The following is a 26,170-nucleotide window of genomic DNA, read 5'->3' on the forward strand; positions in this document are numbered from 1 at the left end:
ACTTGTGAGTGACACTCCATGGGATTGACAGTTCATGTTCAGAAACACCAAAGCAGGTTCCCAGCAGGCTTTTGAATAATTGGAATCATCCGTGTTCATTCTGCATAGCTTTAGGGATAGTTTATTATTGTGTTGAATTGATGGTTCTGTGTTCTAGCATAACTTTTCATTCCCACATTATTGTCTAGTTGATGTGAAGGGTTATTTCTTTTTTAAGATTTTATTTATTTATATATTTGAGGGAGAGTGAGTGAGAGAGAGCACAAGCCAGGGGAGGGTAAAGGGAGAGGGAGAGCTGAGGGAGAGCTCCTGCTGAGCAGGGAGCCTGATGTGGGACTCGATCCCAGGACCCTGGGATCATGACCTGAGCCAAAGGCAGCCACTCAACCGACCAAGTCACCCAGGTGCCCAGTATGAAGGATTTTGAATTAATCGATTCACCGTGATGACATTTCCTCCTCACAATTGACGAAGAAGTTGTCCTTTGCATGTCAAGACAGGGTATGAAGTGACCTTTGGCTCACTGCGGAGCCCAGATACCAAAAGGAAGCACATCTGTGGTTCATGGGGTATCTGTGCCCTTCCTGTGCCTTGACTGGTTTCACTGCCTTCTCCTGAAACTACCTCTGAGAGGGTTGGTGCTAGGAAGTGACCCCCCATCTCCTAGTTGTGGGTTCTCACCGTTGATGTTGGGGCTAGGTAATTCCCTCCCATGAAGAGCTGTGCTGGGTACCGTACTGTGTGTGGCATCATCGCCCCTGTCTACCCACTGGGGGACTGCAGCCTTCCCCCGACCCCTGGTACCCCCGGCTATGACAACCAGAAAATGTTCCTCATGGGGCAAAATCACCCGTGGTTGAGAACCGCTGTTTTAAAGGGTAGGGGCACCTTAAGTACAAATTTGTGTGTGTGTGTGTGTCCTTTTCCTCCCACTGTCACTAACGCTACAGCTATAAGCTCCTTGAGGACAGGAATGAGGGATTTTCTTTCGCATTGAGGGCTTTCTTTCCATTTACTGTGTGCAGTATATAGATTTTTGGGGACTGATAAAACCATCACTTTTTGTTGTTTTTATCCAAACTATATAGTGCAGCCAGTGGGTCTTTTTTACAAAAGGGTGATCTGCACATTTCTCTTCTTCCCTAGCTATTTTGATAACGGTTTATAATTAGGTGTGTGGCAATTGGCATTTCTCTAATACAGTGGCCCATTTTATTTCTCATAAAAGAATTACTATATTGTACAATAGTTTAATCTTTCCTTTAGAAACCGCATGATACTTAGATGCTTTTGGTTAACAAAATTCCTATTGAGTCTGGAAGATTCTGTTTGCCTGCTGCCCCCCCCCGCCCCCCCCCCCCCCCCCAGAAAAAAGAAAAAGAAAGAAAAGACATCAACTCTTAAATTACTCAGAGTCCTGAGGCAGTTTTCCCGTAACAAATGTTCTCTTTAACTTCTCTGTTGTAAAGTCCTGTCTTCTTTGACCCACTGCTGGCCTGAGCGCCTGCATCTGTTCATTTAGGAACTGAGTAGAACTTTGGTTTAAATGCCCCATGTCCACCTAGGTAGAAGATCAAAGATTAAAGAGAGCCTTATTTATAACAAAAGTGTGAAAGCATGAATACAAAAGAAGTAGTTATTACAGAAACTGTACAGTATCAAAACCAGAAATACTACATTGAAAAATGAATTCTGTAGATAACTCGTAACATGGCAGTGGCTAGGAAGAATTCTCAGTTTTCTCTTCCCTAAAACGGGAATAATGACAGCTCCTACCTATGTCATAGGGTTGGAGCGAAGATGAAATGAGCACATCCATTGAAAACTTTTAGAAAAAATCCCTGTACTTAGTAAGTGCTAATCATTATTTCGGTGTCACTTTTTATTTCTTTATCCTCATTGTGAGAAGTCCCAGTATATTCCCATTTTCTTACACTTTTCAAAATTCTCACCTTTCTTTCCCAAAGAAGTGCCTCCTACATATATATATATATATATATATATATATATATATATATATACACACACACACACACATATTTCAAGTCCCTCTGAGAATTTGCTTTGGAGAGTGCGATGAATCATTTTTTTGCAAATGTTTTTTAATGAATAAAAACAACTCCTTCTAAATACCTTTATAAACTTAAGCTTCAGTTGCTCGTCTTTTTTATCTGACATAAATACAGATCACTGGGCATTTTGTTTGAAAGAGGTAGTCCAGATCCTGATCTGAAAAGGTCAGTCTGAATTCAGTTTTGTACCCTATGTGCAAATAAATGTCTTATTTGTGGCTAAAATACACATTCCTGCTTTGATCAGTGAGAACACTCCATGGACAGATCCAAATTACTTTTGTAAACAAGATGTTTCTCTGAGAGTTGCTCAAGCTGACACCACCACAGAGGAATGGCAGGGACCATACTGAATCCACCATCAATTCATAGAACATAAAATCAGCATTTTGAGAAGCAAGTTTGGGCATAAGTCCAGAAAAGCAAGAAAAAAAAAAAACCCCAATAACAAAAAAACAGACATTTATGCTTATGATATGTTGATGGATTAACTAAGTGCTTGCTTAGTAAATATGTTACCATAAGACTTGCCTTTTTATAGGAAATGAAGTTAAAAATGAGTACCCATGAAATACCTTATACATAAATATATATGTTGTACGTGAATGTTTATAGGTTATTTCAAACTCGTATAAAAATAGAATAGTGTAGGGTCACCTGGGTAGCTCAGTGGGTTAGGCCTCTGCCTTCAGCTCAGGTCATGATCCCAGGGTCCTGGGATCGAGCCCTGCATCAGACTGTCTGCTCAGGGGGGAGCCTGCTTTCCCCCCTACCCCCCGCCTGCCTCTCCACCTACTTGTGATCTCTGTCAAATAAATAAAATCTTAAAAAAAAAAAATAGAATCAATGGACCCTGCACGTCTTCATCTCCAGCTTCAACAGTGACAACTTAGGGCTCATCTGGTCTCATGTACCTACTACCTCCCTCTCCCTTGTAAATCCTAGACAGAATTTCACCTTTGACTGTTTTCTTTTATTAGACGTCTTCCTAGGAAAAATGCACCTCAAAAGTTTGCATGCCGTTTTCAGGAGTTCCCAGATTCCCTGAAGCCTAGTTTAAGAAGCAGTGACTGAGCTAGCCAATTTGGCAAGTAGAGGAGAAAAATAATTTCACAAAAGCCTTCCATGAGACATTCCTGCCAGCAAGTGTCCCAGGCACTAAGATTGTTGTTTGTCTACTTCTACCTTTAGTATCCATCTGTGATACTTGAGTCAGCTAAAAAGGAGGTCGTAAAAGCTTGCCTGGAAGAGGCTGAACATGGCCCCCATTCCCTTCTGCCCTCTCCTCTCCTTTGAGGTGGATTTACTCCCCCCTGCCCCCAATATGGATGAGCTAAATGACCTAATACCGGTCTGCTTGAATGGGAAAACAAAAAATGTGGGCCTCACAATAATAGTGAACAGTGTTTATTTCTTGAGCATTTATTTCATGCTCAGCACTTCTCATGCATGTTGTCACTTACACTAATTAAGCTCAGCAGCTACCAGGTACATATCCATGATCCCATTTTTGCAAATAGAAAACCGAGATTCAAAGCATTTAAGAACCTGGCTAGGATTTGAACTCAGGTCTATCTGAAATTTCAGCCAGATATTTACCATAGTAGATCAGTTCTCTCCACTGCACTCTGACAACTGGCCATACACTTAGCTCGTGGGCCCCAAACAGGTCTATATAGGGTATTTTATAACTATATGCATCATTTACCCTAACTTCTTGGTGGTGGTGTGAGACATTTCAGAGCATCGTGTAAGATCTTCTTTGTTGTTGTTAGTTCTTTGTATGTGCTTTTCTTAAATGAAATTGGATGCAAGCCAGACACAAGACCTGGTAACATGTATTTCATATTCAATGGTATCTTAATATTGGAAGTCGAGGTCATTATTCTTTCTCATATATGGGGCTGTAGGAGGCTCTGAGTTGTTCCTGTTGTTCCTCCGGTGTCCGTTCTTACCTCCCACCCACATCAGCCCCAGAGTGATGTGTTACAGATGTTCATCAGATCATGTCACTTCTCTGCTTAAAACCTTCAAAGAAAGAAAGGTTTCTTGTAAGTAGCAGAGAAGAAAAATCAGATTCCTCACAGAGTGTACAAAATCCTATATCGGTGGGGGGGGCCCGATTGGCTGTCTCAGTTCACATGCCGACCTGGTCACCGCTCCAGCACCGCTGGACTCTTGTTGCCTTGACATCCTTGCTTCTCCCATGCTCCGGGCTGCTTCCCACCCGGGAGTTCAGCTCCACGCACCTGGCTTCTTCCTATCACGCAGGCTTCATCTGGAATGCCACCGCCACCAAGCAGCCTCTTCTCCCAATAACTTTCTTTTATTGTCTGCAATGCACTGAGTCACTGTGTGAAATTCTCTTTGTCGACTTGTTTCCGTTGCACTTGTCTCTGCTTCCCCAAATTAAAGAGGTTTGTTGTGGCGCCAGGAGCCCAGCTGCAGTTGCTGTTCTCCACACGCTCAGTGAGTGCCCGTGTGCGTGCTGGTTGCCTGAACGCACTAGAAGGGAAGGAGCGTAGAGTCCACTTGCCTCCCTCTGAAGGGCTCAGTGCAGAGCCCAGAATGCCCCGAAAGCCCTCCCATGGGCCGGTTTATTCCAAACCAGGTTTTCCTCTTCCCATAATCTAGGCAACGAGTCTTAGGAATTTCTTAAGACAATGCAGTTCCTCAAAAACCAGGAGACCCCTGGGTCTTATGATCTGGACCCTGAAGTCTGTGTTATTAGGAGGCGCTGCTTTTTGCCAGTTTGCAGCTAGTGTGGACTTGACCTTCAAACCGGCAGCCTTCAGCTCTCATTTCTGACTGACCTTTTGCTTAAGCCCAGGGCAATGTTTTCATCTTTGACAAACTTGACCACTGCCAGTTTCTTAAGAGTGCCGGCCCTTATGAAAAGGAGTTTTGCTGCCTGTGCCATAATGATCTCTAATACCCGATAAACTGCAAACAATGGGGGCATTTTGGGGGGGAAATACTAAGACAAAAAGGCGTCTGCAGTTCTGAGGCCCTACTAAACTGGGGCAGATGGAAAAGTTATAGCACGTGGAATGCTGCACTCACAGCCCCCGTTAGGAGCCCTGACAATGGGTTATTATTAGGGTACCACTGGACCACGTAATCACAGCCCTTTACAAAACCATAAAAATGTGTCAAATATTATACAAACTCAAACGGTTGGGCTTGAATGTTGGACTAAAAATTTCATGAATAACAGGGTCCTCTTAATCTGATCAAGGGAAAATTGAAATGAGACAGATTTCATCATTATATAACAATTTCTTGGATTAATGTATTGTTTGCAAAATTTTCAGTAGAGGAATTCTGCCTGAATATATTTTTATTCATCCAGATCCGCAGAATTTAGTTTTTGTGCAGTTTGTGGATTTTTAAAAAAGATTTTATTTATTTATTTGACAGAGACACAGCGAGAGAGGGAACACAAGCAGGGGGAGTGGGAGAGGGAGAAGCAGACTTCCCACCGAGCAGAGAGCCCAATGTGGGGTTCGATCCCAGGACCCTGGGATTATGACCTGAGCCAAAGGCATACACTTAATGATGGAGCCACCCAGGCACCCCTAGATTTTTTTAAATTACACAATTGATGCCCCATAGATTATAGAAGATGGGGGAACACCCCTATAAATTAACAGCCCCCTATAATTGCATCATCCCAGAATAGTCATGGTTAAGGTCGCTGAATGATTGGTAATTGGTCTTTTTTTGCCTATGCTGGTATATAAGTAACATTTTTAAGCCAGTTTAGGATCACAGGGTATCTAGTGTTTCTAAGTTGCTTTGGATTTCTATGTACATTCTGAACATTCCTGCTGATTAAATTGTGTTGTAAGATATGGTTTTTAATGACTGTATTGTATCCATCTACATGCAGTGGTTCTCGACTGGAGGCAGTTTTGCTCCCCCAAGGATGTTTGGAATGTCTGGAGGCATTTTTGGTTGTCACAATGGGTGTTGCAACGAAGACACTACTGGCATGTTATTGGGGAGAGGCCAAGGATGCTGCTGACTGTCGTATGGTTTGTAGGACGGCCCCATAACGGGAAAGTATCTGACCCCAGGGCCAACTGGCCAAAGTTGGGGGAACTCTGAACTTACGTGGCCATCTTGTAATTAATTTAACCCATTGCCTGCTGTTAGATTTTTGTTTCCATTTTGTTATTGTTGTTAAAGATTTAAGATTGGCAAACTTTCTGTAAAGGGGGGACATGAGGTCTATTGCTCAAGTCTGCTCTAGGACTGTTCTAGCTTGAAAGCCATCACAGACTACATGCAAACAAATGGACATGGCCGTATCCTCATAAACTACTACGGAACCCAGCCATGGGCTTTAGGGTAGTAATTTCACCATTCTCTTAATGCTCTGATGGACATCCTTGTACTTAAACCTTTTCCTGTATCTTTTCCTTAGAAAAGTGTTTGATTGTTTAATTGTTGAATGGGCGTGCATGTATCTTCAGGAAGTTTACAACTGTTTATGTATTCAGGTTATACCAATTTATTTTATATTCTCTCCTCTATCACATAAGACTGTTCCTTTAATGTGGCTTTGTAAGCATATGTATGCTACCCATTCTATCAGGCTTGGAACGACCCTTGGAATGGGAAGTGTTTAAAGGATAAGCAGGGTTTGCAGTTCAGTTGCCTTCAGGAGTCAGGGAGATTGGTGAGTGGAGGACACAACTGTTACTGTGGCCACAGGGAGTGGTACAACACAGGAAAAATGAAGAGTAAGTGGCCCATCCAAAGAGGGAAGCTGCTATTCCACTCTGTCCATTGGTGGCCCACTAGAATATGCTTTAGTGTTGCTAGATCTTCTGATTTATCCAGAGAAACCAGAATTCCAAAATTTGGTGTGAAAATTCCCAGTTTTTAATTAAATACTGAGATAATTGTAAGCCACACCTGTGAACTGTGCCCATGGACCACGTGCTTGGGGACCTCTACTTTAACTGTGACTAATGGTGTGCCATGGTTTAGACATGGAGGCAAATCTCCAGGCTCCTGGCCATGTGTCCTAGACCCTCAGGACCCTAAGCCTTGTAGATGAAAGCTCTAAGAATTGACAGTCTTTGGGAAGACCCTAAAGAGAAAAGTCTCCTTTATCTCTCTGAGTAGGGAGGCCGGCTATGAATCACTGCCTAGCCTGCGTATTTAGTTCCTCCAGAGCTTCCTGAATTAGTCAGGAAGAGAGGGCATTTGTCACTTCTCCATTTCCTCAGAACATTTCTAGAGGCTCTCAGAATCCTAGCCTTCAACCCTGCACAGTCTGACTCCTTGTCCGTAGCTTTTCTTCTCCCCCACATTCATGCCCTTCAGCCACAGTCGCTCCGTTCATTCACTGATTGACCAAATTCTTGCTGAGTGCCTACTATGTGCCAAGCCATGTTCTGTACACAGGAGAGCAGGTTATATGGCGATCAGGAGCCCTGGCAGGGAATAGGTTGGGATTTTGAATAAACTCTTAGAATGGTTGTGGGAGATAAAATAAGACAGGTCATGATCCCAGGGTGAAGGGAGAAGTAGGCAAAGAGGGCAGGGGTCTTCAGACTTTGATGTGCAGAGGAATCTACCCAGATCGCTTGTTAAAACATGGATTTCTGGTTCCCACCCAAAGAGTTTCATTCATTAGGTCTGGGGTGAGGCCTGAGGCTCTGTTTCTAACAAGTATGAGGGGTGGCACTGGTTTAGGGACTTAATAGCCATTGTAAGTACTTTTTTTTTTTTTGTTTTAAGTTTTCCCTCAGAGATCAATAGGGAACCATTACAGAGGGTTTTTCCCCCCAGAATGCTGATGTGATCTGACATATTTTACAAGGATCACTCTTTTGATGTGTTGAAATAAACTGCAAGAGGGCACAGACAAAAGCCAGTAGAAGAGTCCAGTGACTTTTCAGTAATCCATGTGAGAAATGATGATGGCATGGATCAGATGGTAACGTAGAGGTGGTGAAAATCTGTTAAATTCTGGATATATTCTGAAGAAGGGGCCAACAGTTTTTTGATGCAGTAGATAGAGGGTGTGAAGAAGAAAAAAAAAAAAGAGTCAAAGATGACCAATTTTTGAATGAGCAGCTAGGTCCAACCATATGAGGACCACTTTTTTGACCTACAAGGAAAAAAAAGGTGATTTCCTGTATAGATGGAGTTGCCATCTACTGCGACGGGGAAGATGGTGGAGGAGCTGGTTTGGAGGGGATGATGACTATGTAAAGGTCGGGATGCCTGCAGTGCTCCAAATGGTGCTGTGGTCTAGGCAGGTAGAAGTGAATCCGGAGTTTGGAGATACCCGAACCGAGCGTTGAAATCCCTGAGATTAGCTCTCTGGGGCTGTGTGCGTCCAAAGAGAAAATGAAGCTCTGAGCCTTGGGACACTCTGAGATTTAAAAGAGCAGAAGAGAGAACTAGCCAAGGAGACTGAGAAGGAATGATGAAAGAGGTAAGAGGAGAATGAGGTGCTTGTGTTAAATTGGAAGCCGGGAGAGGACTGTGTAGTAGGAGCCTTCTTGCTGTTCCTGGAGCAGGTGAGCTTAGTTCATACCTGAGGACTGTTGCAGTTTGCTGGGATGGTCCTCCCACCGACCTGCCCGGCCCGTCTCCTCCCCACCTTCTGGCCTGTGCTTACCTGTCCCCTTCTCTGTAGGACCTTCCCTGAGGAACAGCCTGGGTAAGATGAGGGCGGTTGTCTGGCGTCTGGTTGTCACTTAGGCAATATTTATTGAATGCATTATGAACATATCACTTTTTGCGGAGAAGTCCAGGTGAGAACGTATTACAGCACTGCGCTCAAGGTATAGAGTGGTCCATGGACCAGTAGGGTGGGCATCCCCTGGGAACTTATTATAGATGCAGGATCTCGGGTCCCATCCCAGACCTACAGAATCACACTGCATTTAACAAGATCCCAGGTGATTTATATACACATTAAGGTTGCACTCAAACCTATATTTAGTTCTTGATTTCTGTGGTATGAAGGCAGTTGGGTATAGGCTCAGATAGCAGTGACTCAAAGTAAGAGTTTCAAACTATCAAAATGAGATTTCTTTTTAGTTGCTTCTGATTCAATCAGTTATCATATGATTTAAAAAAAAAACCAACTTCATGAAGAAGCTTTCAAGAAATCTTTGTGGTTATCCAAGTGATTTCTTCGTTTTGTTTTTAAATGACCTAAATTTGGAGCGAATATAAAATGCACAGTGTCTGGTACAGGGTAGAGAATTTTGAGTGAATGAACGCTAATTCTTTTTAATATATGTTTTAAAATTTTGCTGTTTATTATGACATATACATGCACAATGACTGATATAACCTTCAGAGTATAGGACCTGTAAATGCGTAGTTTTCTATTAAAGTGAGTAAAGCATTACATTTATTGGGTTTTGCTGCTTCTCTTATAGGAGTTTGATTCTGAAAGTGGTGTTTTTTATTCTGGGATTATAAATACTCTGCAGGCAGACAGCTACCACTCTTAAATCTCATATTTCTATTTGGATGAGATAACACTTGATGTTCTTTTTATACTCAGACCTTTGGTTTATTTTAGTCTGGGAGAGGAAAGATCATTTATATGGTAGAAATTTACTTACAATAATACTCTCTTTTTCCTAAGGCTACTAAATATTGTTAGCCAGGAACCCAAAGCATACCCACCTTGTGGTTTATATTTATAATAAGCACACTGTTTTATAGGTCATCAGCTAAGGATAAAAGAGCTGTTAGGAATTTTTGGTAAAGCTCGTCTGGTTTATTCTATTAACACATCATAATTTTAGAAAACTGGATTTGCCATCTTCTCCTTCTGTACACATTTATAACTCATATCTCTGAATTCAGAAGCCTAATGATCCTACAAAGTGATATGATAGGAAGTTGTATGAAAGGATACAGACCAAAGAAATGGTATACAAATTTATATATATTTGTGTGTGCACACATAGAGTATGTGACTATACCTCTGGATTTACATAGTTTTATCTTTTCCCCTTAACTAAGTTAAAGCCCTAGATCAAAATCCATCAGTGACCAAGGGCGACACTATAGTTTGCCACTGGGACAGAATGATGAAGACCTTGGTTTGATTTCCAACCCTGGCACGTCTTTGAACTCTCTTTTCAGATTTTCTGTGTATCTTTAAAACAAGGATAATTTAAGCATATCCTGGGTTCCTACATGGCTGCTTGTCCATTTTAGACAACTTTTGGTGAAACAACTACAAAATTGTATCTCCATACACTATTTCTCCTTAGAAAAGGCACCTCATCATTTCCTTCTTAAAACTTATATTTAATAAGAAAGCTGAACTCCAGTTAGGTAAGACTTCCTTATAGAGCAGAGGTTGGCCTTTTCTGTAAAAATCTAGGTAGGAGGTTTTGAGGCTCCAGAGGCCAGACAGGCTGTACCCATCTCCGACCTGCAGCGAGAAAGCAGCCCTGGGCCATATGTAAATGAATGGGCATGGCTGTGTGCCAAGAAAACGTTATGTATGGCCACTGAAATTTGGATTTCCCATAATTCTCATGTATCATGAACTTTTCTCCTTCTGATTCTTTTCCAACCATTAAAAAATATAAAATGTATCCTTAGTTTACGGGCCGTACGAAAATAAGGAGCGGGCCCAGTTGGGCTGATGGGCAGACCCCCAAGCTAGGGAGAGGGTCTTGGGCTCATCAGGCCTTGATCCCCTGTACGTCTCCTTTATGTGAGTCTTCTTTAGTTTTGCTTTTTGTTTGCATCCGATATTTTTATCCTTTTAGGTCAGGATTCATATCCTCACTCTTACTTTCTCTTAAGGACACCTTTATATAGTCTGTACAGAAAAACATGACTAAGTGTCTGAAAACATGTGTTTTGGGCTTGAGGTTTCTGTAGTGGTAACATTACAGTTGTGGAACTGAAAAGAGCCCTGCCACTGTCAAATGTGACCCTGGACAAGACTTGGCCCAAGTCATTTTTAAAAGCTAGCTTTCTCTGTTTTACCATGTTTTTCAGGGATGGTGATTGCATAACTGACCATCTCTATAAATTGTCATTAAAAAAAAACAATATCAAAGACTGGTAGTGGGAGGCAGTCAGTAGTGGATAGTAATTGAGTGAATTATAATCTCTTTAAGATTCCTGAACCTTATTGAGCAACAGGACACATCATCTCCCTAAACATTAAATGAGAAATCTGAACTTTCCATTGATGTGTTTAAAAAAAATAATAAATTTGTGAGCTAAAAGAATTACGGGAATCTTCCCTCAGTTTTATTTACATTCTGGTTTCCAAATAGAGGGAATAGAAGAACCGTGGACCTTAAGATGGGACTTTTTTTCCCCTGTGGTGAATTCTTTTGTCACTCAAGATGGTAATATCTCTAGGCACCATCTCACACTGATGTGCTTCCGGATCTCTTTCGAATGAAACTGATGGAAAATAACCTGTCATTGTCACCCGGGAAGTGGCACAGCTAGTGTGACAGAAGGTGATCCATTCCACTTCTCTGGGTATCAGTTCAGGATCTGAATGAAGAAAGGAAAAGGCACGAAAAGATAGTAGCAGTAACAAGGACAAAGAGTTTCACAGCCTTTGGAGTTTTGCACTACAACGAGATAGCTAACATACTTGATTTATACGAAATATCCCTTTTATCAACAAAATAGTATCTCTTGATGGAGTCAGAAGTGCTCTAGCTTTATTTTGTTGACTGTGCTTCAAGGGCCCAGCAATACCTAACTTTGCTCTCCGAATTCATTAAGTCAGGTAGTTAGTTTGAAGCTCAACCCCATGCCGAAATTCTCAGGAAATCATTCAGATGTTTAATGTTACATATATGTTTTCCTTTGTATGCTCGCTTGGTTGGCTATTTAGAAAGTAACACAGGGGAAGTCACTAACTAAAAAGCTATGGTGTAGGATGGTTGAAGACAGAAGATCTTATTTATATGGCTTTTAAAATTGTCATAGGACTTTAGAGCCTCATAATATTGCTGTGAGGAAGGTAGAGGGTTGAGTGCCTTCCTCTAGTGTCTTCTAGCCAAGGGAGGCAAGATACACAGGTTGTGTCACACCCCACTGCTGCACAGTGGTGACTAGCATGGCTAGAATGGGGAGGTGATAAGGTTCTAGATCTGCCCTTCTCAAAGTCAGAGAGCCTGGAGGGTCTCCCAAGACCCTTTGCAGTGCTTCTGCCAGGTCAAAACTATTTTCTTAATAATACAGAGTGCTTCTTTTCCTTCTTTCATGCTCATCTTGTGACTTTACAGAAGAGTTTTACGAAGACTTCACGAGCATTAAAATGTCATTCTTCTGATGGCCAGTGGAATGTATGCTTGTGTACATTTTTAAAACTTGCTTCTCTAGTTCATAAAATGGTAACCACTGATGGATATAACTTACAGAGACAATCTAAACTTGAAGGACTGAAAATGGTTTTAAAACCAAACCAAACAAATGAAAAAAAAGTTTGAGAACTACTGTTTTTCAGATATATTGGTAAGCCTGTCAGAAGTGTGATTTCATTTAATGCTGTAATACCTCCATGATGCAGGCCCAGTTACCATCCCTCTTGAGCATGGGAGAAGATGAAAGCCTGGAGGAGTTAGTGACTTGCAAAGGGTCACTTTAACAGTGAAGATGCAAAGTCTTAATTCGAACACAGGTTTTGAATCCTTAAGTCTTCTGCTGAGTGTGCTCTCAGGCATGCTGACTGTCGGGGGGCGCCAGGAAATGCCTGGATGTAGGCAGTTACTTGCCCCCTCAGAACCTGCCCCCCCCATCCTGCCCCAGGGAATGTAGATGGGGGATTATCCGCAAGGAGGGTGTGAAGTGGAGACCACATTCTGGCTTATGGACTGAGTCCAGCCCACAGGTATGTGTGCCTTGTCCCATGCAGGATGAGAAGTCAAACAGTTGGACATCAGGGTTTTTTTTGTTTTTTTTTTTTTTTTTTTTTTCATCTAGGAGACTTAACTGAAAAAAATTTTCTTTGCCAGCTGTATCTCGAAACTGGAAGGTCTAGACTGGGGTGGTATACCCATATGGCCACAATCAGCTGCAGCTTATGTCAGCTCTTCTTAGACGTGTGCGTCCTAGTTTGCCACAGACCTCACCACCCCCTATTATCTCGAGCTCACCTTCCTCCTTGCTGTTACCTGTTTTCAGTGTTTGGGTTGGAAACAGCTGGAGATGTTCTACCTCCTGTATAGTGTTGGTAGCCAAACTGTACCTAGCTTATTTGAAAACTAAAAAGACACTGGCAGAAAGGGACAAAATACATTCCACTCTGATTACCCCAACCTACATATAGTAAAGAGCCCACTGTCAACGCTGAACACAGAGCAGGTTCTTCCTTCCATATTGAAGCATCAGATTTTAATTCATTAAAGAATAAGGATCTGCCAGTGAATTAACATTTATTTTTAAATGTGTAGCCCTTTCTTTTTTTAGTGTAATAGTGAAATAAGCACATTACACCCATTGCCCTCATTTTGGGTTTATTTTAGTAATGTCTGTTGTCCTCATCATTATTGTGTCTGGACCCTTTCATACACTTAAAATGTCTCTCTGAACCTCTGTGTGCATGTTAGATCAGTCATTTGAAACAATTTAAGATTGGCAACATAAAGGACTTCATTTTTCCTGGGCATTTGGATCAAATTACTGAATTTCAAAATTTTTGTCCTTAAGATATCTCCCTATTTCAGCAGTGAATATCGATCATTTATCCTAATTTTTACATATATACTCATTTGCCTTTTTCTTCTTTTGTCTCACACCAGACTGCAAGTTTCATAAAGCTGTCAGGTCTGTTTGGGCACAATGTCTATTCCGTGTCTTGCTTGGCATTCAGCACATAGTAACAGTAAATAATGGAACAAGTAAATGAGTAAATATACATCAGTTGTGCATATGATCACTCTTACTTTTCTCTATCCCTAAGAATTATAATAAAAGATTTTTAGTAAAGTTTTCATGCTTCCCAACTTGGTTAAATTGGGGAGACATTTATTTCTTATTCTCCGCATAAATACACATCCAGTCCTATACGTGTGCGCGTGTGTGTTTCTTGTTCTGTTTAGAATACTTTCCCTTCTTTCTGATGTGAGGTCAGTAGGGAAGTTACATTTCCATGCAGCTAAGAATAAGATGCTCACTGAAACCAGGGTACAGGATGAGGCCATTGAACTTGAAAGTGCAGCACAGAGACTCCTCCATAGACACTCTTCCTGCAGTTGGCAGTTACCGTTATGTGGCCATTAGAAAAGTCTCAAGTGTAACAGTAGCTTTTAGGCAGTGTCTTCTCCAAAGGGGGCATCTAGCTCTTAACCTATTGCTGAAAGAGAAATACCATTGTCTATTAATACTACTGGAACTAAAGATGAATAGTGAATTGGCCTTGATCTGACAGTGAGTTTGACTTTGATAGCTCATCACTTAAAAAGGTTCTTTTATATTTATGAAAAAAGCATGACGTCAAGCCAGGGGGGAAAATTGATACCAATATTGAAGACCAAACTCGTAGGGCTTCCAAAAGAAAAAAAAAAAAAAAAAGCCTCTTGTGCGAATGGGTTTTTTTTACATGCATAACTAATTAGCTTAGGTTATTATAAGCAGGGCTGCTGTGATAAAGTTTCCGGTGGTGTCTCGGGATACTTTGTTTATAGTGCCTTCTCTATGCCAGTCAGTCTTTGAACTGGAATTACAGAAAGTAGAGGGAGTGAATAGTCTACCGTTTCTCTTGTTGGACTGGGGCCACCTAAAACGTTGTTATGCTGGAAATGCTAGAATACAATCACTATCAGGTGAGCTTTATTCTTATTCATATGTAGTGTCTGAAATGTAATGCAGTAAATTGAGTAATTTGCCTTTTCATGTTATTGTACTCTTTCCAATAAGTGCAGGTCTACTAGTTTAATGCTGTTTACTGTTTGATACCGTAAGAGGTAATTCAATGTGGTTTTGAACAAAGTAAATATTAGTAGGGTATTTTTTTTTTCCCCTAGTGCCTGGCTGTGCTCTCTCCATCAGCTCCTGTTCAGAGCTCATAAGATTAAATTGTGTTTATCAAGGAAAAAGTGACTTTAAATTGAGTATCATTGATTTTTTTTAAAAAGCATTTTTAATTCTGTATTAGTTTTTCTAAGAAAGGAGGAAAAAGATCCTGGTGGCTTCACAGTCATGCCTTGAAAAACACATACATGTAAGTGTGAGGCATTTTGAAAGAAACTGCTTCCCATAAATTGCTTTTTATGTTGAGTTCAAGATCTTAATTAAAATGTTGAATAATCATGTCCAAATGAAAGTGGGAGGAATTAATCTACAACTAGTTGATTTAATCATCAGAATGTTTCTGTTTATTTTCTACAACCGTTTACAGCTGGCTCTTAAGGAGGTTTGTTTTTGTTGTTTTTAAACAGAAAGCTGTTCTGTTTGCCAAGGAAAGTAAAATAAATTGTTAGGCTCCTTTTTCTAGATTGTCCTTCTGATCTCAGTAAACCCTGACAGTCGTGTTGGGGAAAGTGTTGCCCTCCAGATGGTTGTGAATTTTAAATTATTGGACATGAGCAAAAAGGGCACAAGGTTTCAAAGAGATGTGCAGCTAATTAGCAGGGGAACTAAAACAGGGCAAAGTATTACCCCAAATCCTGAGTGTTAGCCTTTAAACTTCAGTAATATCAAAATCCATTAGCACAGTGCCTGGTACATAACAGGGGCTTAATAATTTATTCTGTTGGTGGACTTGGCCAGTCTCATGTTTGTGCGTGAGAAAAGAGCCGACCGAAACTCACAAATAACGGCGCTGTCTTCTCTTCCCTCCGTGGCTATGTTCAGGTGCAGACCCACCTCGAAAACCCCACCAAGTACCACATACAGCAAGCCCAAAGGCAGCAGGTAAAGCAGTACCTTTCTACCACTTTAGCAAATAAACATGCCAACCAAGTCCTGAGCTTGCCATGTCCAAACCAGCCTGGCGATCATGTCATGCCACCAGTGCCGGGGAGCAGCGCACCCAACAGCCCCATGGCTATGCTCACACTTAACTCCAACTGTGAAAAAGAGGTAATTCATGTCTCCTCCCCTCTCCTGTCTTCTTACACTAAATGAATGTCTGTTGGCTATTATTCCCACACTTGACTGTGGACTCTAGTCTGTCTGCGGGGCCACATGCGCCAGTCTTTGTCCCACATTCTGCCGTGTGGCCACCGCGCTCCAGCCTCTTCACGCCATCACCGGGTCCTGTTGGGTTGTGCCTCAGGTTGGGACACCTGGGCACTCCAGAGTGGGACGTGGAGGCGAGGAGGACACTTTCTCCCCCACCCCCCCACCCTGTTTCCGCTCCGTGAGCCGAGCGCTCTCTTCTCTTCAATGCCTTTCCATTTACAAAGCCAGAAAAACGCAGAGAGAGGAGAAGGCAAGGTGGAGAAGGAAAAGCAAAAATAGAAAAGGTGTGGGACAGGCGGTTTAGAAGTTCCGCTTGTTGTGAATGTCTGGAATATTATTTTTATTTCTCTCTGAGTTGAAGTAAAAAAAAAAAAAAGCACAGCATGTGCGTGGACGGATTTGAGTAATGTAGCACATGAGAATTTAACAGAAAATCTAAGGTTTTAATTGCTAGATAAATTCCGTTTCGTAATAAGATTGCCGCTGCCGTGAAACCTGCTTTTGTAAAGGCCGGATTGGAGACGAGATTCAAACACACCTCAAGCTAATTGTTGCATCAAAATTGGAAGCCTAAAAATACCTGAGGGGAAGAGTTGTGACTTAATGCCCGTCATTTCCAAATTATAAGATGATAAGCCTCATTTTAATGGAGTTTTACTGTACTCTGAAATGTTCATGGGATTTCAGAGGTGACTCTTCTGAAGTTGCTGAGTTTTAATTTCCAGAGGGACTAAGTCTTTTCCCCTGTGCCCAAACCAACTGTCTTATTTTTCTCTGTCCATAATTGTCATCTCTCAAGCTGATCTGGTGGAAGTTCTTTCTGCGCTATTTTATTTCTCGGTCAGATTCCACTTTGTTTGAAAAAGCTTATTAGTCCATCTTGTTGCCGCGTCATCAGCCTCGTGTGAACATGTCATTGAAAAGTCATTTGCCAATCCAAGTCATGGGCTGATTTTGCTTGTGTTTTTGCAGGGATTTTATAAGTTTGAAGAGCAAAACAGGGCGGAAAGCGAATGCCCAACTATGAACACACATTCACGAGCATCGTGCATGCAGGTACTGAATGACCCGGCAGCCCAAGGATGTCACACTTTGTAGTGAGAATCTATATTTGTGGCTCATCACACCTTCCTGATGACTCAAGGGTTTCATTCCCCTCACTGATTTTTTTTTTTTTAATAAAGCTATGAACAGGACCATTTTCTTCAGTGTCTCATGATGAAATAACTCAGGGAAATTAAACTTAAAATGCACTTTCCCTAAGTTGCTTCAAGTCATTTAAAAGTACTTGAAATACATAAATTTTGGTACATAAAATAAAATAATGCTGTACTTCATTTAGATATCATGAATGTGTTACACAAATTTGTAAGGGAGCAACTTCAAAAGGCTCTTAGTAAAACCACGATATGCATGTGATTGTGTGTGTGTATGTGTGAGAGAGAGAGAGAAAGAGAGAGCTCTAAATATTGTTTTATGAAATGGAATCTCAGGAAACACACATTTCAAACTTTATTAATTTAGTGATACTTCATGGATTTTTCCCAAGTGATGAGAGATTCTTCTATGACAGCCTATTAAATAGATTTAAAAAATAATGCTACATTTATTAACATAGTTATGTATTTTAAAATAAGTGTCTAGATGTATAAGAGAAAGAAGAATAAGCACTGAAAAATTCCTTTTCTTTTTGTTTTTTGCTTTTCTATATTTCCTGTTATTAATTTGCATTAGTGGTTCTTTTTTATAAGAAAAAGAAATTATTTTAAAAAACAATCACACCAAGCCCACTAAATTTATTTCCCTAAAAAAATTTACAAGGAAAGAGGACTTGATCATAAGTACTCTGACCCATTTGCCTGTTCAACTCAATTAGAAAATCATCTCTTGAGGGGCGCCTGGGTGGCTCAGTGGGTTAAAGCCTCTGCCTTCGGCTCAGGTCATGATCCCAGGGTCCTGGGATCGAGCCCCGCATCGGGCTCTCTGCTCCGCAGGGAGCCTGCTTCCTTCTCTCTCTCTCTCTGCCTGCCTCTCTACCTGCTTGTGATCTCTGTCTGTCAAATAAATAAAATCTTTGAAAAAAAAAAAAAAAAAGAAAATCATCTCTTGAAACCAAACAAACAAAACTGGTGTATCTAGAAATGAAACTTAATAAACCACTGGCAGTTAATCAAAACTGACCTGCAATTACTCTTTTTAAGGGGGTCACTTAATGACCCTCATTTTTTTGGGAGGGTTAGCCATAGCACTCTGAACACTTTATATGGTTTATCCTGAAATCTCACAAGAATCCAGTAAGGCAATGAGTATTTTAACCCCATATTCCATATTGGCCCCGTTGAGGCTCTTTAAAATTGAGGGCTTTGCCCCTAATACACAAAGTGGGAGAATGAGGATTCCAAGCTCTGTGGCACTGGAGCCTGTCCCCTTTAATTGACAATGGTAAAAACATGTAAAGGAGCATTCCTCTGAGTTTTGAAATTTCATTGTGTACTTGTGAAGCACTATTTAGATCTGTGCGTGCATGCGTGTACACACACACACACACACACACTAGCCAGCTCAAATACATCAGGTGTTTACAAAGAAATGTTTTCACAGCCTTGTCTTTGCAACTGCTGTAATGCACATGTAATCACTGTTGTTTATTATCATAACTGATGTTTTGGTACTTCAGGAATAAAATTGATCTAGTGGGAATGTCAGCTCCATGACTGTAATGATAACCTCGTCCTGCTGTACTCCTCTGGGAGTACCGAGCACACTGGCAGCTGTACAAGGAGAAACTTATTTTACAAGTCATTGCAGGATCAGTGCAGGGTTAGCCAGCAGCCCGAGAGCCGCAGTGCCCCCTATGTGCCTAAGAGAGTGAAGGTCTAAACTATCAGCTGGATTGTCTTACTGAAGGGAGGGTCTACAAAGGCCATGGGGTATAGTCTTGAGAGAAAAAAAAAGAGAAATGGCAGCCATCATTCAAGATAAGGTTTCCTGGTTCACCTTTCCTGTTTGGGGAAGGCAGTTAAGCATAGCACTTGAGAGCATGGGTTCAAGTTGTGGCTCTAACCCTCTTCCGTGTATGACTTTGGGCAAGATGCTTCTCATTTACGTCACTTGGCAAATTGATTTACTAACAGTACCTGCACTGATAGAGGTATTCTGAGGGGAGAATAATTTAACCCATCCAAAGCCCTAAATCCAGTGCCAGGCACCTAGTAATCCCTCACTAAGTGCTGGTTGCAGATGGCATCCTTATCCCCTCTTAGTGTCCGTGACCTAACAGTAATGTTCATATTTGGGAAGAAGAGGGAGGTAATTTCTTAGCATCTAACTGAAGAGCATTAGTGCTTAGGATAAGAAAAGACCATGGGTCTCTCTTTGGGTGGCTTTGCACAGTGTTTGCTTTTATTGATCTCTCTTACATTGCCCTTTTTCCTACAGATGGATGATGTAATCGATGACATCATTAGCCTAGAATCAAGTTATAATGAAGAAATCCTGGGATTGATGGATCCTGCTTTGCAAATGGCAAATACGGTATTGGTGATTTTTTTTTTTTCTTAAGAAAATCTTGAGATATTTCCAGATATTTCCTTTTCCTGATCTCTTAGGTTATTTCCTCAAGTGACTGATTGAGAAACTTATTAAGAATATAACAGAGAATTATGTCAGGATTGCAAGTGAGTGACTTTGAATTCAGAAATTGAGAATTTCTCATGGGTTTATTGGTAACCCCATGATAAAGCTCTACATTCCCTGGAGTCCAAGTCCACTTTCAATAGGACATTAGGCCTTCCAATTCCCCCTGACATCTAATGCCCAACTTAGTACACTGCCCCCAAGTGTACTTGGAAATACTATGGATAGTACTATTTACACTAGCATTCTAGTTGGCCTGAAAAATGAGTGCAGTTTTTAAAATGGCAGTATCTTACTATTCACGAGTAATAGAGTGACTGACACTCGATTTGCCTTTCTTCAATAGCAAAATTTATTCTGATTTTGGTTAATAAATCAGTGGTTTATTAAACTTATTTCTCTCTGTCATTAGGAACCTTGCCCCTACTGGGTTTTTCTCTTTTTTTCATTCCTTACAATGGTGTCTTATGTTTCCATTTTACCAAAGTCTTATCGTAGATCTTATTTAGTCCTTGTAATAAGTCTCCGAATCTAGTCCTTGCAATAATTTTGTGAGTCAAGTTGGGGTGGTATCATTGCCCTCATTTTTAGGATTAAGAAAGGTCAGCTGGTCTTGCACAGGATTATGTAGCTTCGATGTGTCAGAGTCAGGTCTTCTCAGTAGGCTTTGAATACCTTGTCCAGTCTTTTCCTCTCTTCTATGAGAGCAATGCCATGAGACTGTCATAGCCTTTAATAACCTGTATTGCAAAGATTGACTCCCACAGGGGAGATGGGGTGAAGGTGAGTTGTTCTTCAGTGGGTATAGAGTTTGGTATTTGCAAGATGAAAAAATTCTGGAGATTTGTTTCACAACAGTGTGCATAGACTTAATGCTACTAAACCGTACAGTTCAAAATGGTTAAGATGCTAAATTTTATGTCATATGTGTTTTTACCACAATAGAAAATTTTTTAAAGAATAAATTCACATGACAAATTCTCTCAGCTAGGGAATATGATAGCCCTTACTTATTTACACCAAAATTCTTGGTGAACTTAAGTCTGATAGGTAGTACTTTCTTTTTTTCCATCTTGGTCCAGTTCTTTCGGTTCATTTACCTGAAGTGTAAGGAGGACCCTTAAAACTCCAAAGTCTTTTCTAGGATCTTTAGTTTCTGTCAACTTCCTGCCCATTTAAATTTACCCTCCGATTTTGAAAGAACTGGATATTCTGCCATCTTGACAGATGTTTCCATGTCAGACTCTCCCCACCCTCTTTGAGCCCCTGGTTTGCTTTTGTAGAACCCTCCTGCTTCCAACTTTGTGCCTCTTGTGAGGCAGACTGTACTTGTCAGCAGTCAGAATCCTGGGACCAGTGTGAGGAAGACACTTGGGAGAGCTTGCACTTTGAAATTTGTAAGTATACCCAGAAACGTGGGTATATTTATGGTGTTTTCAGTGCCCTAGCAGCAATCATTCGCAATGGCCCAGTCATCCCAAACGAACTTTGCTGGATGAAGGTGGTCATTTTGCCAGTGGTGTCGGGTGGTATCTAGGTACGTTAGGAGGACTATAAAGTTAATATGATTTTTTATAAATGATCTTTAAAATTTTCTCCAATGGCGAGGACCTTGGAAGTCGTCTGAGCCAATCAAGTACTCAGTGCCTTAGTATCCTCCTGCATATCTTCTGTGCACCATCCCCATACACAGAAAAACTAGACATCCATCTTCTGGAAAGCCTCCAATGGAGGATATGCACTAACTCACAAGACAGGCTGGAAGGCACAGAGGTTAGAAATTGGAGATGTGAGAGTGTATCTTAGTTCATCTCTAAAGTGTGCCATTCCCCGTGTGGTCTAGCATGTTACTTAGCTTCTTAAAGTTCTGCATTTCTCCATCTCTGAAATTAGACTGATAATTGTACCTACGTCCCATGGTCATCTCATAAACTATAGCATTTAGCATCGGAAACCTAAGCTGTACTCAACAATATCTCAATTCAGTATAATTCCTTACAATAGCAAATAATTTTGACAGTATTTTATTCAGGTGATAGTCCTGAGCATCTGTAATGTGTCCAATTCTACTTCAGAATAACAATATACGTAATAATCCAGGTGTTACTTACAGTGTGTCTCTCTGTGAATTCCAAACATGGGTCAGATTGCCCTCATGGAGAACTTGTCCTCATGACAACCCTTCTGAAGACAGTTCTCAAGACCCTCACTTGCTTCTCTCCTTTAGACTAAACACCCATGTCTCCTCCTCAGTCATTCTACGTTAGAATGGAAATCTGACTGCTTCTAAGTTAACATTAGGATTTAATTAGTATTTTTAAATGAACTAATATGTCACCAGCCCTAGACGAGGTGCTGTGGATGAAGATGAGTAGGGAGTGCTTCCTGTTCTCAGGGGGCTTACAGTCTGGGAAGGGGAGACCCTGTTAGACCTTGAATGGAGGAGGATAATTCTGGGGCAGAAGGACCATGTTAAGGGTGTTCTTAGAAAAGATCTGCTGGACAGAGTTGAATTAATTGCCAGCTGGGGAGGAGAAACCCGTAGCCACCCTCAGATATCACTGATTGTCCAGGCATTCATTACTTTTTTATATTTCCACCTGAAAAAGTCTAGGTGTAGCCCCATCAGAGCCAGCCCATGACAAAGCCGTTTTAGCATTTTGCTATTAGAGAAGACCCAGTATACAATAGAGGTCAGGATCACAGACTGAGTCAGATAGCTGAATTCAGTGCCTGCTGTTGAGTAAGCTGTTTGACCTCTTTGCCTCACTTTCTTTGTCTGGTAAATGGGAATAATAATAGCATCTAAAACTATAGGATGCATATGAAAATTATAAGCACTAACCTACAAAAAGCACTTAGAAGAATCTTGGTTCTGATGTGTTCTTACTAAATGTTAATTACTAGCTCTTATTCTTGATAAATCTGGGTTTGGATTGTCAAAATAAATAACAAAGCTACCAACAACTCACTAACATTTTTATTTTCTTCCCCCTCAATCGTGTTTAAACTTAATGTTCTTCATGTTGGGTGTTTTTCCCCTTTTATCTGATTCTTTGATATGCTTTATTTCAAGTTAACTTCCAAAAAAAAAATTAAAGTGGAGGGAGCACTTAGAGAGGAAACTATCCTAAGGGAATTGGAGTCTAGAAATAACTATTCTGAGAACACAAGGGCCCTCTTGTACCATTACAAACAAAGAATAAAAGTCCCAGTTTACTTGTGCTAACAGTGCTCAATTGATATTCAGTGAAGGGGAACATCCAGAAAGAAAAAAATAATATTTTACAATGATCATTTACTTGGAAAAATATTCATTTTGGTGGAGGAACACATTGAAGAACTCAATTCAGAACAAGTTGGGGACACAGATACGTGTCTACCTTCTCTTTCTTTGTCCCTCTTAGGCTGTGGCTTCCGTCCTCTGTACTGCTTGTATGCTGGAGGTAAGGTCTTGCCAATCAGGTGAATGCGCTGGATAAAAACCCAGCAAACACACAGTGTTGCCATGTTAGCAGAAGGTGCCTCTTCCTCTTCCTTAGCTCCAAAGATATTATTTTGACCCAGTTATCGTGTTTATGGGGCAGTTTTTCTAACCCAGAAGAGAAACCACAAAATCCTTTCTTAAATATGTGTGACTGATTTTTAAATTAGAAAGCCATTTTTCACCAACCTTCCTTTTAGTAGCTTCAACAAATGGCAGCCCTTAGTATAAAGAACGTAAGGCACATTTCGAGGCAGAGTCTCTTACCTTCAGCATGATTAATATTTGAGATGGATAGTTCTTTTTTTGTGAGGCTGTCCTGCCCATTGTTGGACGTTTGGCAGCATCCCTGGCCTTTACCCACTAGATGTCAGTGGTACCCTCTCCCCTAGTTGTGACACCTGAAAATGGCTCTAGACAATTGACAGATGCCCTCCACTGACGATGGAGAAACCCTGATTCGAACTCTGGGTGGTTACCCCAACCCTGTAGTTCCGTGTTTGGATTTGCTTTGCAGTCTGGAAAATCGGTGCAGAAGTTGACAGCAATTAACTTAGCAATGAACATGGCACGTGGTGCAGTTGATCAAAGCGGAAATCAGCTTGCCTGTTGAAAATAGACTAGGAATACAGTACTTTGTAGAAAATTATATTACTAAACATGGCAGTACTGATCACTTAAATACAGCGTCTCACCCAGTTGACCTCTGCGATAGGATTGCCGCTTTGCAAAGGTGTGTGGCGGGGCATGCCTCAGGGAGGTTAGTATCACCCAGCAGGTCAGTAACAGGCAGGTTTTAACCCAGTTCTCTGCCTCCTGAGCCAGCCTGCACCATTAATTCGTAAATTTGAGTGTCCATACTTGGCTCATGAGCACCTGGGATTTTATTTGCTTAGAATTAGTTGGAGATTAATTGAAAATTGCAGCTTTGAATTGGTTTATCAGCAGTTGACCCTGCCCCCCAAATATTGCTATTAACATAGTATACAAACCTCCTACCACAAAGCTCTATTCAGACATAGCTAGAACCATGGTTTTTCTTTTGTAAAAATCAATTAAGACAGCATATACAAAGTGCCTTTCTAGTTTTGTGCCTGACCCAGAGTAGGAGGCCACAGAGAAATGTTCCGCAGCAAAATATTCTGGCAGGATGTATGCTGCCACTTCCTAATCAGCAAGTATCGGAAAAGCAGCCAAAGTGGGAAATCTTTTAGAGAAGTTGGGAGACGATTATAAGCTGCTTTTTGGTCTGAAAGTAATGACGTTTGACCTCAGTAGAGTGTCCGATAAGGCATCTCATTATAGAGATTTTAATTCGTCTCCCTTCTAGGCAGGCAGGGCTGTCAGTCCATGCCAGTCACAGCAATCGCGTCTGCCCACCCCATTCGTGTCTGGGTGTCCCCAGTCTTGTGCTCTTCCTCCCCACCCCCATCCCGAATGCCTCTCCATCCGTCTGTCCGCCTCTCTCCCCTTCTATGTACATGAGTCTCTCTCTTCAGTTTCCACCCCTCCCCTTGTGTCTTTGTCTCTGTCTCGTTCCCAGTTTTTGTTTCTTTTGCCCTCTGTCTGTCCCTCTCCCTCCCTCCCTTCATATGGTTCTGCATTTATTAAGTACACATGCACTTCATTTCCTTTAGAATGTGTTTAGAGAACATGGTCTTGTCCCAGAGAAGCTTATAATTAGATACCTATCCATTCAGTGTTGATGCATTAGAGGGGTTTTGTTTTGTTCTGTTTTTTAAAGTTTACTGTATGTATCTCTTGCCTGTTACATTTTCCCTAACAAATCATCATCATAACACAGTTGCATTGTTTTGCTTACAGTTTGCGTTTGAAAAGATGATAGCTATGATTCGTATTTCTAGAGATATGGATATATCTTTTTAACTTGTTGCGTTGAATTTTGAAGCCACATTCTTGGCTTATTAACACTCAGTAGTTCCTCCAGAATCTGAAAGTCCAGAAGGATAAGAGGATAAATCTTGGGAGTCTTGCAGCGGGTTACGAGATGTCCTACAGGCTTTATGAGTTTTGATGCTGTCTTTACAGTGCTGTATTAAGACATTTGTATACCTTTCACTTTGCTGTCTTAAGTTGTACAAGAATAGAACGGACCACTCGCAGAGCAAGGCTGACCCCAGGAAGGTGACCTACTTCAAATGAAACCACTTAGCAAAATGACAGCTAAGAATCAAAGTCACTGGTCATCAGGTTTTTAGCTAGAGGGGCTTGACTTGTGCTTCAAGGGCATTCTAAATGCTCACAGTGCACTGTTTATATGCATCTGTGAGGTGGAATAAGTGTATTACATTTCATATACATAATATAAATCCTGCCTTCAAAAAGAAGAAAAGTTGGAGTGGACAAGAGAGAGACCCGTTCCGCTGATCAGTCTGTCCTTCCTGTTCCCAGACCCAGTTGTATTAGAGCAAGTGTCCTGTTTACCTGTCAGAAAGTACAGGCGACTCCCTCCTCTTTAGCTTGGGGTTGGGTTCATGGTCTACTTCTCTAGAAGCCGTGACGGGAATAGACAGTCAAGGGCAACCAGTGAAAGGAAACACATTTGTATCTGTATTTTGCGGGTATTTTTATGTGTGTGTTAGTGGCCATTGGAGAAATTGGAAGGTGAGGTGTGTAGTAGAATCTCTTCTCGATACCTCTTGGTCACTAAACAGCTTGAATGCCATCTCAAGTTACTTTTCTCAGATGTAGAGTAAAATTTAGAGTGTCCAATCAAGGATGGGCCAAATGCTCTAAGACTTCCTTGGTAATGATAGTTACAGGAATTGTTTGAATTAAGCTGGGAAGAGGGAACTTT

General features: G+C 41.1%; 1 protein-coding gene across 9 annotated transcripts in view; it reads left to right on the top strand.

Moving 5' to 3' along the window:
• The window catches only part of LOC111143979 (melanogenesis associated transcription factor), a 224,471-nt gene that overhangs the window by 178,959 nt on the left and 19,342 nt on the right, over positions 1 to 26,170 (top strand). For 6 of the 9 annotated variants that reach the window (XM_022498025.1, XM_022498026.1, XM_022498027.1 and 3 more), the window contains exons 3-5: positions 15,903 to 16,130; positions 17,205 to 17,288; positions 19,671 to 19,766. In XM_022498025.1, the coding sequence (XP_022353733.1) occupies positions 15,903 to 16,130; positions 17,205 to 17,288; positions 19,671 to 19,766 (408 nt within the window). Of the gene's footprint in view, positions 1 to 14,705; positions 14,873 to 15,902; positions 16,131 to 17,204; positions 17,289 to 19,670; positions 19,767 to 26,170 lie in introns of those variants that run through there. The other 3 variants (XM_022498031.1, XM_022498032.1, XM_022498033.1) reach the window with 3 other exon arrangements.

Source organism: Enhydra lutris, unplaced genomic scaffold (genome assembly GCF_002288905.1).
Source record: "Enhydra lutris kenyoni isolate GAN:26980312 unplaced genomic scaffold, ASM228890v2 scaffoldscaffold10, whole genome shotgun sequence".
In the NCBI taxonomy this organism is placed as follows: Eukaryota; Metazoa; Chordata; class Mammalia; order Carnivora; family Mustelidae; genus Enhydra; species Enhydra lutris.